The sequence below is a fragment of the Podarcis liolepis genome (assembly GCF_965112155.1).
Source record: "Podarcis liolepis genome assembly, chromosome: 3".
Taxonomy (NCBI): Eukaryota; Metazoa; Chordata; class Lepidosauria; order Squamata; family Lacertidae; genus Podarcis; species Podarcis liolepis.
This window is the reverse complement of record NC_139557.1, coordinates 47,615,395-47,627,605: the sequence shown is the minus strand read 5'-3', so window position 1 is coordinate 47,627,605 and position 12,211 is coordinate 47,615,395. Positions and strand designations below refer to the sequence as shown.

General features: G+C 40.6%; 1 protein-coding gene across 3 annotated transcripts in view; it reads left to right on the top strand.

Moving 5' to 3' along the window:
- GPR63 (G protein-coupled receptor 63) overlaps positions 1–12,211 on the top strand; it is a 50,111-nt gene that overhangs the window by 10,863 nt on the left and 27,037 nt on the right. Inside the window, exons 1-2 of one of the 3 annotated variants that reach the window (XM_083493861.1) lie at positions 2,048–2,099; positions 6,661–10,863. In XM_083493861.1, coding sequence (XP_083349987.1) covers positions 6,818–8,074 — 1,257 coding nt within the window. In that variant the 5' untranslated portion in view covers positions 2,048–2,099; positions 6,661–6,817 and the 3' untranslated portion in view covers positions 8,075–10,863. Of the gene's footprint in view, positions 1–2,047; positions 2,100–6,660; positions 10,864–12,211 lie in introns of those variants that run through there. The other 2 variants (XM_083493862.1, XM_083493860.1) reach the window with 2 other exon arrangements.

The window sequence follows — 12,211 nt, the reverse complement described above, 5'->3', positions numbered from 1 at the left end:
TGGCAGAGACGGGTGTTCAAAATACTTTGAGCAAACCTAAACTGGTAGCTATTTGATGTTTCAGTTGTGGGCTGATCATAATAAGCATTTTATATATAATAATCCAGGCTCTCTCCCCAATTATTTACAGCTAGCCACACTATTTGTTTTATTAGCGTGATTAATTACGTTAGTGACTTTGCATGAGTGGTAGTATAAATTCCTTTGTAGTCTATTTCTGGTGTAGATAGGAACATGGTTGTAAAATTTAGAAGCCTGTAGCCAGATGGATTAAAGTGTTGCTAAGGAAACAGACTTGGAAATGAAGTGGCAGCAGACTGTCCACAGAACATCATGCTGTTTGGAACTGGTATTTTAGGTTCATGCAGATAGATAAAACAGAAGTATGAAATATTAATTTCCTGACTTTTTGAAAACACCATGTTAATTTTTATTGCTCATTAATGTATACAAAGAACTCTACATGCTTTCCCTGTATCACAAAAAGTGAGAAGTCTATAGCAGTTTAAAGGGCACTCCAGTGGTTGGCCTCATCTAGGTACAGATGTGGTCCATCACCTGCTTAACTTAAACAGTGATACGGGTCCCAGTTACACGTTTCTCAGGACTTGAGTGTTGAGTTGAAGAGCAGTGATAGTCAGAATGTTAACAGAATTTAATTCATCTTGAAAATACAAGTGACGTTTGGATCTGTTTAGCAACGTTGTAAGATGGTGACTTGCTCAAGGAAACTTACAGTGTGGTGTAGTGGTTAAGAGCGGTAGTCTTGTAATCTGTTGAACCGGGTTCGCGTCTCCTCTCCTCCACATGCAGCTGCTGGGTGACCTTGGGCCAGTCACACTTCTTTGAAGTCTCTCAGCCCCACTCACCTCACAGAGTGTTTGTTGTGGGGGAGGAAGGGAAAGGAGAATGTTAGCCGCTTTGAGACTCCTGAAAGGGGAGTGAAAGGCGGGATATCAAATCCAAACTCTTCTTCTTCTTCTTCTTGCCAGATGATGGGTAACAGCTAAATTATACATTTTTAAAAAATGAGGGATCAACCATTGCACATTTTTTTTGCTCCCAGCAGTCTTAGATGCAATCTGAAACCTGTTTAGCACCTAAGAGAGCCTAATATGCATTTCTACTACTTTCTCCCAAATTCCATCTGTAGATTGACTAAATGCAGATTACGTGAGTTCAATGTCAACTGACATTTTTCTCCCTTGCTTGGTTTACCACCAAGCTTGATGAAATGTTCTGGAGCTCAAAAACTCGCACATTATTTTGTGTCATTTTGGGTTGGTTATCAGGCAACCCCCCCCCCCCAAACAGTGTGCAAGGGTTTGAGTTTGGGCCAATGTGGCTTATGGGAATCTTTCCTGTAAGCCAACATGTCTACCTTTGCTATTCAAAAGGTGTTCCTTCCTTCTCAGATGATTCCTTGTATATACAGGGGCAAAGCAAAACGACTCAGTGCCTCTTTGGGGAATATAGTTGAAGAAGGCCTTCAAGCAGGGAAGTTGCACACCAGGAAGGGAGCCTGGCTTTTTGTTACAGTTTGATTTTTTTATGTTAACTTCTATTCTGCTCAAGAGCTAACTTTATTTATTTATTTTAAAATCATTTGGGAAATGCTTTTGGTATTAACACGAGGTGGAATTCAGCCCCACGCTCTTCCAGTCATTCCATCTGCGTGAGGGTTGCTGCTTCCCTCTGCACTCTGTTCTGGGGGTATTTCTGCCCACCCCCAGCTGAACCTATTGCAGGGCGCATGGGGGGAGGAGAGCGGGGAAAGCCCTGTCATGTAAGGTGGAAGTTCTTGCTAATGGGGTTGGCTAGGTGAATCACGCTCCCTGTATTTTCAACTGCACCAAAGCTGTTTTTTTCTTTGTTGGGTTTCGGGGCTTAGGTCTTCCCCTCCCCCCATTGCTTAGTATTGACACTGCTACCATTCCCCTCCCCCCTCCATTTTTGCTTATCTGGAATTTTCATAGACTGAAAATCATTATTCTGTGGAATTTACTACCAAGCATATGTTCTGAGGATTGTATTTTTATTCATGTCAAGCAGGTGTTTCCTGTGAACCTATTTGGCATGGATTTCTGAGGAGTTGATAGGTGAGCATAGGCTTTAGCTCTATTGTGTGGAGCCCATTTTTTTTTGTTTCCTCAGTTTGGTGGGAGAATGTTGGCAGTAAAAAAGAACAGTAGTTCATGTAATGCAAACAAAAGTTATGAGGCCTTGATTTCAATGTGAAGTGAAAACCATTTTGGGTGTCCTATTATGCCTTTTCTGATTGCATTCTTCATAATAAATGGTTATCTACTTTGCCTACTCTCATGCAGGCTGCAGTGTGTGGGTGGAATTTCTGTGTTTCCAGACAGAGTTATTGTTGGATGCTGGGCTGTGTGCGGGCATAAAGCCCATTTGAATCTAGAGGGGCTGCTCTGGAGTAAATGGGCTGTGGATCATAGCCGCATTATGCTGATGCTGAATTGCCAGGTATGAATCCAGCAGTTTTGAGAATGCTCACCAAACTGCACTGTTCCATACTATAGATCTGTAAAATCTATACATTTTATATATTTATAGTCCCACTAGGACCTGGACTGTAAATTTCACAGATCTATAGGCCAAGACAGTGTAGCTACATATAATTGTTGCCACCATGGATAGGATATAGACACCAGTGCTGTCCAACCAGCATTCAGGTCCGGGCTTTTGGCTAATGCCTGATTTGGTTGACTGTTGGGGCCGGGCTTGCTTTGATTTGTTCTGCCTATAAAGAATCAACTAAGACTGCAGTCCTTTAATAGCTTACCTGACAGTAAGACCCATTTAACTTCTGGTTCTTAACGCCTTGTGAAGATGTACATTGTATGTTAAACTGTGATGTTTAGAGACAAGTAGTGAATTATATACAGTGGTACCTTGGGTTACAGACGCTTCAGGTTACAGACTCTGCTAACCCAGAAATAGTACTTTGTGTTAAGAACTTTGCTTCAAGACGAGAACAAAAATTGTGTGGCAGCGGCGCGGTGGCAGCGGGAGGCCCCATTAACTAGAGTGGTACCTCAGATTAAGAACAGACCTCCAGAACGAATTAAGTTCTTAACCCGAGGTACCACTGTATTTCCAGGACTACTGATAGGAATAATTGTTTGAATCTAGTACAGAAACTATATGACATGCTGTCTTGACGTTTTATTAACTTTTAGCCTCTATGATTGCAGGCAATGCTTTAGAGCAGTGCATAAGCCCCTTTCACATGCTAGGGTCTTTTTCACCAGCATAGTGATCAGTATCTTCCTTCATGACATTGTCCATAAGCATCTGGGTTGGAAGAACAGCCAGTGGGGATGGACTTTTTATGATAACAGCTCTTACTAGAATAGATTGAAGCAACTTCTTCGGGAATTACTGAAGATGTTGGCTGCAGGGGAAGCTCATCTTAAGTTCTGGCAGTGCTGAATGCTTGCTAGCAGTCATGTTTCATACAACTGGCATATTGGACTAGTCTGTGAGATACTATTGCAATTTATTGCTGATATTTACTTACCTTTGTTCAGCAGAACAGCAATGATAAATCTTTATTGGTAATTACAGGATGTCATCTGTCCAACAATCTTTGACTTCATTTGAGCCACAAGCATTAGTCTGTCAGTTATTGAATTAATGCTGAAACAAATGAAAGAGCTGCCTAGGCTGATAAGTTTTTGAAAGAGAAAATCAAATGGTGATTATCTCCTTGAGAATGCAGTTTCCCCCCCATTAAAATTTTATTGTTCTTTTATAATCTCTTCCTTCATAAATTGGATGTACGTAATAATGTCATTTACTTAGGTCACAGAACTGGGGGAGAAAACTTCTAAGATGGCTTCATGACCCCTTTGAGCTATTATATCCCTTTGAAGGGAATAAGAGCCTTCCTAAGTACCCAAATTAATTTTGTTTTTATGGTTACATAAACAATAGCAGTGAAAGGCTTGGTATAGGGTGCAACTGACTGCTTTTACAATCCATCGACTCAATTTTTAAAAACCAGCACCAGATTAACATTTTTATCCCAGGTAAACAGTATCTTGTTCATGAAGTATAAAAGAACATACAAATTGTTTTAAGATGACAGGTTGAAACAAGTTACTATCACTTCCTTCATTTTATCTGAATCTAATAATGAAGTTCAGCCATTATATAGGGGGAAATGTGTGGGAATGCATTAGATACTTGCAACTTGGTGGTCTTTGGACTGCCACTTAGACTGCAATCCTGACCCTGCTTACCTGGGAGTAAGTCCCACAGAATACAGTAGGACCTACTTCTGAGTAAACATGGTTAGGATTGTGCTGTAACTCAACTTCATCTTTACTGAAGATTTTGTTAAAGATTTTACTTTTATATTTACTGCAGATTCATGTGTTATGGGACATTGTACCATTGCTGAAATAGGTCCTACATTTTTAAGGCTATGCTTGCACATTGTGGCTTTTACCGCAAAAGCGGTAGTTGTGACAAAAAGTCCCTCTTCCGTACTGCTGCACTTACAAACATGTGCACACAAACATTTCCGCTGCTCTATGAGACATCACCACAGCAGATCTCAAGCAGGCACACAAAGATGGCTTAAGAAAGTCATTGGTTCCCAAACGATTTCCCCCTTGGACCACTTGGAATTTGCTGAGTGTCTTGGAGGACCACTTAATAATTTTTCTGCCTCTTGTAGCAATTGTAATGAACTGTACTAGATGCTGTATATGGAACACAGTTTGGAAACCCCTGGCCTAACTGATTCTTCATTCTCCAGGAGTGAGGTGAATTTCTAGACCTTCTCCCTCTCCTGGTGCTATTACATTAATTCACATGAACTTTAGTTCAGTTGAGCTTACAGACCACCTATGCTTCAAAAATCAAACACTACCCTGAACTGGGACATCCTTGAGAATAATCTCAGCAATATATGCCAAGTCTCTAGTTTCTTCACTTAACCTGCTGGTTATTTTTACTGACTTGCCCAATATATGTTACAAAGAACTGAAGCACATAAGCAGAAACGGCTTCCCCTGTTTTTTGTTATCTTTTATTCTTCACCTGAATTATTTGTTCCTGTCATGCTACCTTTTACATCACTCCCCCGTGGGCTACTGCTGTTAGTCTTTCCTTGCTTCTTGCTGTATTATTTGAGTCATAGGCCTTTATGGGCTTTGTTGCCAGAGATTTTTTATGCAACTCATCGCAACTAAAAATAGCCCAAATTTCATTTCTCTTTTTCTCTTGCTATTGTAGATTGCATATTTAAGCTTTTTTTCGGGGGGTGGGAGTGGAGAAAGAAAAGGATAGTCTTGGTTGAAATATACCTAAAATGGTTTGCTAAATCTCAGTAAAGTTTTGAAACGTCTTGCCATTGTCCTCGTGTTTATGCCCCAGTTAATTATTAGCATTAGGACATACTCCATCAGCATCAATATCAAAGCTGGGTGAAATGGGAAAGAAAGGTGTGTATATGGGAAAGTGGTTAATTGCAGCTCATAGTCGTTTGTAGCTGCTGCTTTGGAAATGGGTTTTACTTCAATCTAGCTGTAAAGTGGGTATGCAGGCACTGTTGGTGATGCCTGCAAAGTTCTGGGCAAGGAAGCACTTTTGAAAGGGGCATCTAAAGACCCATGGGGGTTGACATCACTGTGACATCAAGCCAAGTCCCCAGTCCTGCTGTAGACCATTAAATTAGCTACCCTTCATGTGGTTTGTATGTTCCCATTAGACTACTACTAACATTTACATGACAACTAAATGAAAGTATATCTGACAGTAGTATCGGTTTTCCCCACAATACACAAGAGCCTACCTTGTTTCTACTCTACAACACTACCTGCTTATCTAGGGAGGAGCAGGGGTGACAATCAAGTGGATTCCCTACAGTGGGGTATACATTTGTTGTCCTTCTGTCAGTATATCTGCACATAGAGAATCTGTCAAAAACAAAACCCACACAAAAGTCTTCTTAATGGAAGCATGAACACATTTGTTACTCTTCTCTAGTACTCCAGTGAACATCTGCAAAGAGTATAGCCTGTTACTAGAGAAAGAGATGACTATTGGACTTAAATTGACTTGCCAAAATTTTGTTGACTTACTTACTTACTTACTTACTTACTTACTTAATTTATTTATTTATAACATTTATATACCACTTGATTATTGGAAAAAACCCTCAAAGCAGTTTACAAGAAGGATAATAAAATTATCACTAAAAATTTACAACTGTAATTTAAAACTTACAAAGTTAAAATCACAATAGAATAGACTAAAATGAATTAATACTCACACAGACTTCCTAAAGGTCTCCTACTCGCAGCAGAAACTTGTCTGAAGGAAGTTGTGGTGCAAAGGGGTCCCTGCTCCTAAATTATGTCTGAATGTGCCTTTGTAAGGTTCTCAAAAACAGAATCTCACAGGACAATGCAATAGGAAAGAGAGGCTACTATGTACTTTTTTTTGGTACTCTAGGGTTTACTTGTGCAGCTCTTCTGATCATAGCCATATGCAGCACTGCATCCTCCCTTGATTTCTGTAGTAGATGCTTCCCCACCCCCAACTTTGTCTTCAGTATGCATTAACGCTAAGCAAAAGCAACAACATTATACTCGCGTCTAACCTTCTAATTCCTGCTTGATTTTTCAGACCAAAGCACTGCCATGAAGGGTGAAGCTTTACTTTCTCCCTGCTGGATCTCTAACTACGATTTGGGGCATGGCCATGGATCATGACACCACCCTTATATGCTAAAATGCCTTGAAGCCTCTTTATCTCTCCCTTGCATTCTGCTCTGTGGGAAGTGATGTTTTTTTCTGCAATGCTGACGTCTGCTCATTCTGGGACATTCAATGCAACTTTTATTGTCTATGAAAATATGTACGCAAATATCACCACCCCCTCCTTCTTGGTTCGTAGTGGCACAACGCAGCCACTGAAATATCACTTGGGTGCCATGGTTATTACTGAGGTAACTACTCTGACAACCAACACTACAACTGCCCACCCACTGCAATCGGGCTCCAAGAGCTTAAGCCTGCCGCTCCAGGTAATTCTTTCTGCTGCCATGATATTTATACTCCTCGTTTCTTTCCTTGGCAACCTTGTTGTCTGCCTAATGGTCTATCAGAAGACTGCAATGCGATCGGCTATTAACATTCTCCTAGCTAGCCTGGCTTTTGCAGACATGTTGCTTGCTGTGCTGAACATGCCTTTTGCTCTGATAACTGTCATCACAACCCGGTGGGTTTTTGGGAATATCTTCTGCAGAGTCTCGGCCATGTTTTTCTGGCTATTTGTCATCGAAGGGGTGGCCATTCTGCTTATCATTAGCATTGACAGGTTTCTTATAATAGTTCAGAGGCAGGATAAGCTGAATCCATACCGGGCAAAGTTCCTCATTGCTGTCTCATGGGCTGCAGCCTTCGTAGTGGCTTTCCCGCTTTCTTTGGGAAACCCCAACCTCCTACCTTCCAGAGCACCTCAGTGTGTGTTTGGCTACACAACAAGCCCTGGCTACCGTGCCTATGTGATACTGGTGGTACTGATTTCATTTTTCATCCCGTTCTTGGTAATGTTGTATTCTTTTATGGGCATCCTCAACACTGTACGGCACAACGCAGTTCGCATCCACAGCCACCCAGATAGCATATGCCTCAGCCAAGCTAGCAAACTTGGTCTCATGAGCCTTCAGAGACCCTTTCAGATGAACATTGATATGAGCTTTAAAACTCGTGCCTTCACCACCATATTGATTTTGTTCATTGTCTTCATAATCTGCTTGGCGCCCTTCACCACCTACAGCCTTATTGCTACATTCAACAGCCACTTCGATCAGAAGCACAACTTCTTTGAGATAAGCGCTTGGCTCCTTTGGCTCTGCTACCTCAAGTCTGCCCTAAACCCATTGATTTACTACTGGAGGATCAAGAAATTTCACGATGCATGCTTAGACTTGATGCCGAAGTACTTCAAGTTTTTGCCACAGCTACCTGGTCACACCAGAAGACGTATCCGGCCTAGTGCAGTATATGTGTGTGGGGAGCACCGGTCAGTTGTGTGAAACTTGCAGCAAAGGGACACTTGTTCTTTTTCTGATGTACGTAAATTTTGGTGGATTGAAATACAATGGCTTCTTTAGCTGCCATGTTTGTAACTTTAGTACGTATTCCAGCTACCATGTGCAATTTCAAGAGAGAGATCATATTTGGACTTTGCTACTGGAGTATATGACTAAACAAAGATATTGGCTACAAACCCAAAAAGCTCCATGTGCACAAGGGAAGAATAATGCAGACAGAGATTTCTGTTTGCCACAGCAGCTTCCACTGCTGCAGTTTAGGTTCCTCCTTCAGCAGATACAACTTCAAAGAAAACTCCTGCTATGTGCAGTTTCCCCCCTTGCACACGTGTAGCTTTCTGTGGATTGTGGCCACTACCTACAGCTTTCTGCAGTGGAGAGGAAGACTTATTTGAATTATTTCTCAAGTTTGATGCTCAATGACTGCAGGTCCACTTAATTGTAGATGTTTTTAATGCTGCTATTTTATGGTACATTGGGCTGAATACTTACTTAAAAAAAAAAAAGATGTTACTGTTTTATGCCAACATAAAAGGCCGCATATCCACTATGTATTTAGAACAGTATCATACCACCTTAAACAGTCATGGCTTCCTCCAAATAATCCTGGGAACTGTAGTTTGTTAGGGGTGCTGAGAGTTGTTAAGAGATCCCTATTCCTTTCACAGAGTTACAATTCCCACAGCTCCCAGGGAAGAAGGATTGATTGTTAAACCACTCTGGGAATTGTATCTCTTTGAGGGAAATAGGGATCTCCTAACAACTCACTGCACCCTTAACCAACTATAATCCCCAGGGTTCATTGAAGGAAGCTATGGCTCTTTAAAGTGGTTTGATACTGCTTTAAATGTATAGTGCAGATGGGACCATAGCAGAGCCAAAAGGTCTCTATTTAATTTAACATTTCCAAGAGTTGTAGTGATATTCAAAATAGATTCTACTTATCTTTGTGCACTTTAAAAAGAACTGTATAGGGGTGTTTTGTTTTTGTGTGTTTTGTTTCTTCCTGCAAGGGTTTAGTTTTTTATCCAACTTTTGTAGTGTTTCAGTAAACAATCTTTTAACAAACATTGTTTTCAGAAGGATAGATCTGCAAACACTGAGTTTATGTGAATCTCAGAAGCTCAGTGCATGTCGCTCTAACTGAGGCTATACATAAATACATTCATTGTGGTCCAGCAGAAGTTAAACATGCTTAGGTCTCATTGAAACCATAACATTAAAATCTATGAATTTTAGTTGCTGAAGCACATGGGATTTTGTTTGGGGTCCTATTGATTTCAGTGGGATATAAGCATCTTACATTTCTATGAATTTTACCTATTCTGTGTCATAGGTTGAGCCCTGACCAAAAACAATTGATGCCATATTGCATTTTTTAAAGTACAGTGGACGCTTGGGTTGCAAACGTGATCCGTGCAGGAGGCACGTCCGCAACCCGCAGTGTTCGTGACTTATGTGTCTGCGATTCGGCGCTTCTGCACATGCGTGAAGAGCAATTTAGCGCTTCTGCGCATGCTCAAGTGCCGAAACCTAGAAGTACTGTAACCCGTTCTGGTACTTCCAGGTTTGGCGCGGTGTGCAAACCGAAGTGTCTGTAACCCGAGGTATGACTGTATACAAATTTCAGGATCCAAAGAGCTACTTTATGTATATACCCAGTGGAAACTACCATTATTCCTTTGGAATGCCAAGCCTCTAAGTCCATGTCACAAACTGTTTCTGAAACTGCCCTTAGTTTCAAGAGAGATTTGTCACCTGGAATAGTGGTGCAGTTGCTTGAGAAACGTTAGAACAACTCTCCTTTGTGCCTGTGGAACTAATTGTATGGTCTTTTGGATCAAAAAGGAAACAGTACTAACTTTTATTCATAGAGGGACCAGATCTCCACAAGGTACAAATAAAAACTGTTAATATATTGGAGCTATTATTAATGCACTGATTTCTTCTGTATGAGAGGTTTTTGGAGGAGGGAATTCTTTTAAAAAGCTTTAGAAAGTAAGAGTAAGCAGGGGTTTCATACTTCCACAGGCATTAATAAGTTATCTTACTTGCATTATCAACCAGATTTAATTCTTCTCCCTCTTTCTTTAGTCAAGTCATTTTGTAGGGTTGCATCAGTTACCAGCTTTACTTGTCTTGATGTTAGCCCTACAAACACCAGGTCCTATTTGGGAAAATATGAAAAAAAAAGTATGGAAAATTATGTTAGGAATTACTCGAGAATACTTGCGTGCAATCTGTTAAATGAACTTAAAGATGCCAATATATTAAATCTATCATCAGTTCTACTGTAGTTTACAAGAGGGCTAGATATGTTTTTGCTGGGGTTCTTTTTAACCTAATTGATTTCTTCAGTGGCAGCAAATGACATAACTGAAAACCACTACTTGGTCAAATAGGAAGAAGCAATGCTGTTCCTCTGAAAATTAAGTATATATATTTTTTAAAGTTGTGTTATGGAAGAACATTTCATAGACTGAGGTGTGTTTGCTGTTGCTGCTACTTTACCTAACTTATTTTTACTGCAGGGAGAATTCATTGCCTCCCATTAAATCTATTACTAAATGTTATCACTCTCTAACAAAGGAACTTGTCAATGCTGTCAATAACCAGTGCCATTGTTCTGTCTTCCAAAGGAAAGCAACATAACCCGCCTTTATGTGGTAACTGAAAGGGATCCTCACCTTAAAAGGGGCAGCAAGGATGTGCTACTGATCATGCTTCTTAATATCTATAAATTGACCTTGGATATCTGAGCTGGGCAAGCTCTACAAGTCTCCTTCTTTGGAGGTCTTTAAGCAGAGGCTTGACAACCATATGTCAGGAGTGCTCTGATGGTGTTTCCTGCTTGGCAGGGGGTTGGACTCGATGGCCCTTGTGGTCTATTCCAACTCTATGATTCTATGATTCTACAACACGTAGACATCTGCGCCTAAAAGCTTCCATAGAAGCTGGAAACCTGTTCACACAGAACTAAAAACACAGGCTTCCCTAGCTTGGACATCCATGCGTAGTGTAGAGAACCGCATACTGTGGGAGTCCTGTAATCGGTTGGCCATCTTCATGTTATTAACATTTGAATGGGGGCTATAAATGCAATAAAATATAAAGCTCCAAAATAGAGAGGGGAGAGATATTGGAATTTGTAGGACATTTTCCCCCCATGTATTTCTGGAGAGCAAAATGTTCCTGAAGTTCTAGCAGCAAGTTATATGCGGGGGGGAAATCTTCCTTCTAGTAGTGCATTAATTTATTTTTTTAGTTGTATCAGAATATATACTCTTTACAGTGCCTGAGGGATCAGGTCTTGCACCTCCCTATGTAATGCAACCATGTGCATTGTATTACCTACAGAGATAAACACTGGCCTTACTTTTCTGTCTTACTTTCTTTATGGGTGCAGGTTAGAGTTCAACACAGCCAGCATATCTTCATACATCGTGAGACAGTTTGGGCATCTCGTCCTTTGAAATTGTGGGGTGGTTCTTACATTAAATGGCAGTGTAAGGTATTCTCGGGTGTAAATTAGTACTTCTGTTCCTGTGACTGGAAAAGTAAAAGTAGAATGGATTTAAATTTGACCAAATAACACATACCAAACTTCACTAATTGACTACAGTGCACACAAAAAAATGCTGAAAGGTTTAGACCTTGACATTTGCAGGAAATATTTCTCCTTAAAACTTTTGCATTCAGAAAATAGCTTTCCTATGATGATAAGGCTTTCCTTTGTATACAGGATGATTCTGTAAACAACAAGCATTCTTGAAGCATGAGCCTGTTGTGTTGACTTGGAAGCAAGTCTCACAACATGCAATGGGTCTTGCTCCCAGGTTATGCGCCTAGGATTGCAGATGCTGTCTTCAGCCTGCATGTCTTGCTGCACTAGATGGAGAGGGTATGGCTATGCTTATGCTGTACAACTGTGAATTTACTTTGCAACAGAATTTGGTATCTGATGCAGTATATGACAGCCTGACTTTTTTTAGTGGCTTAGAAGTGAAGAAAAAAAAATCCTGTTTCAACAAAAAGGTTGGAAGTAAGAGGTGACTAGACAAAATGTCTCTCCCTCATTCTCTCTCTCTCTCTCCCCTTTCACCTGCTCTTCTGGTCTTT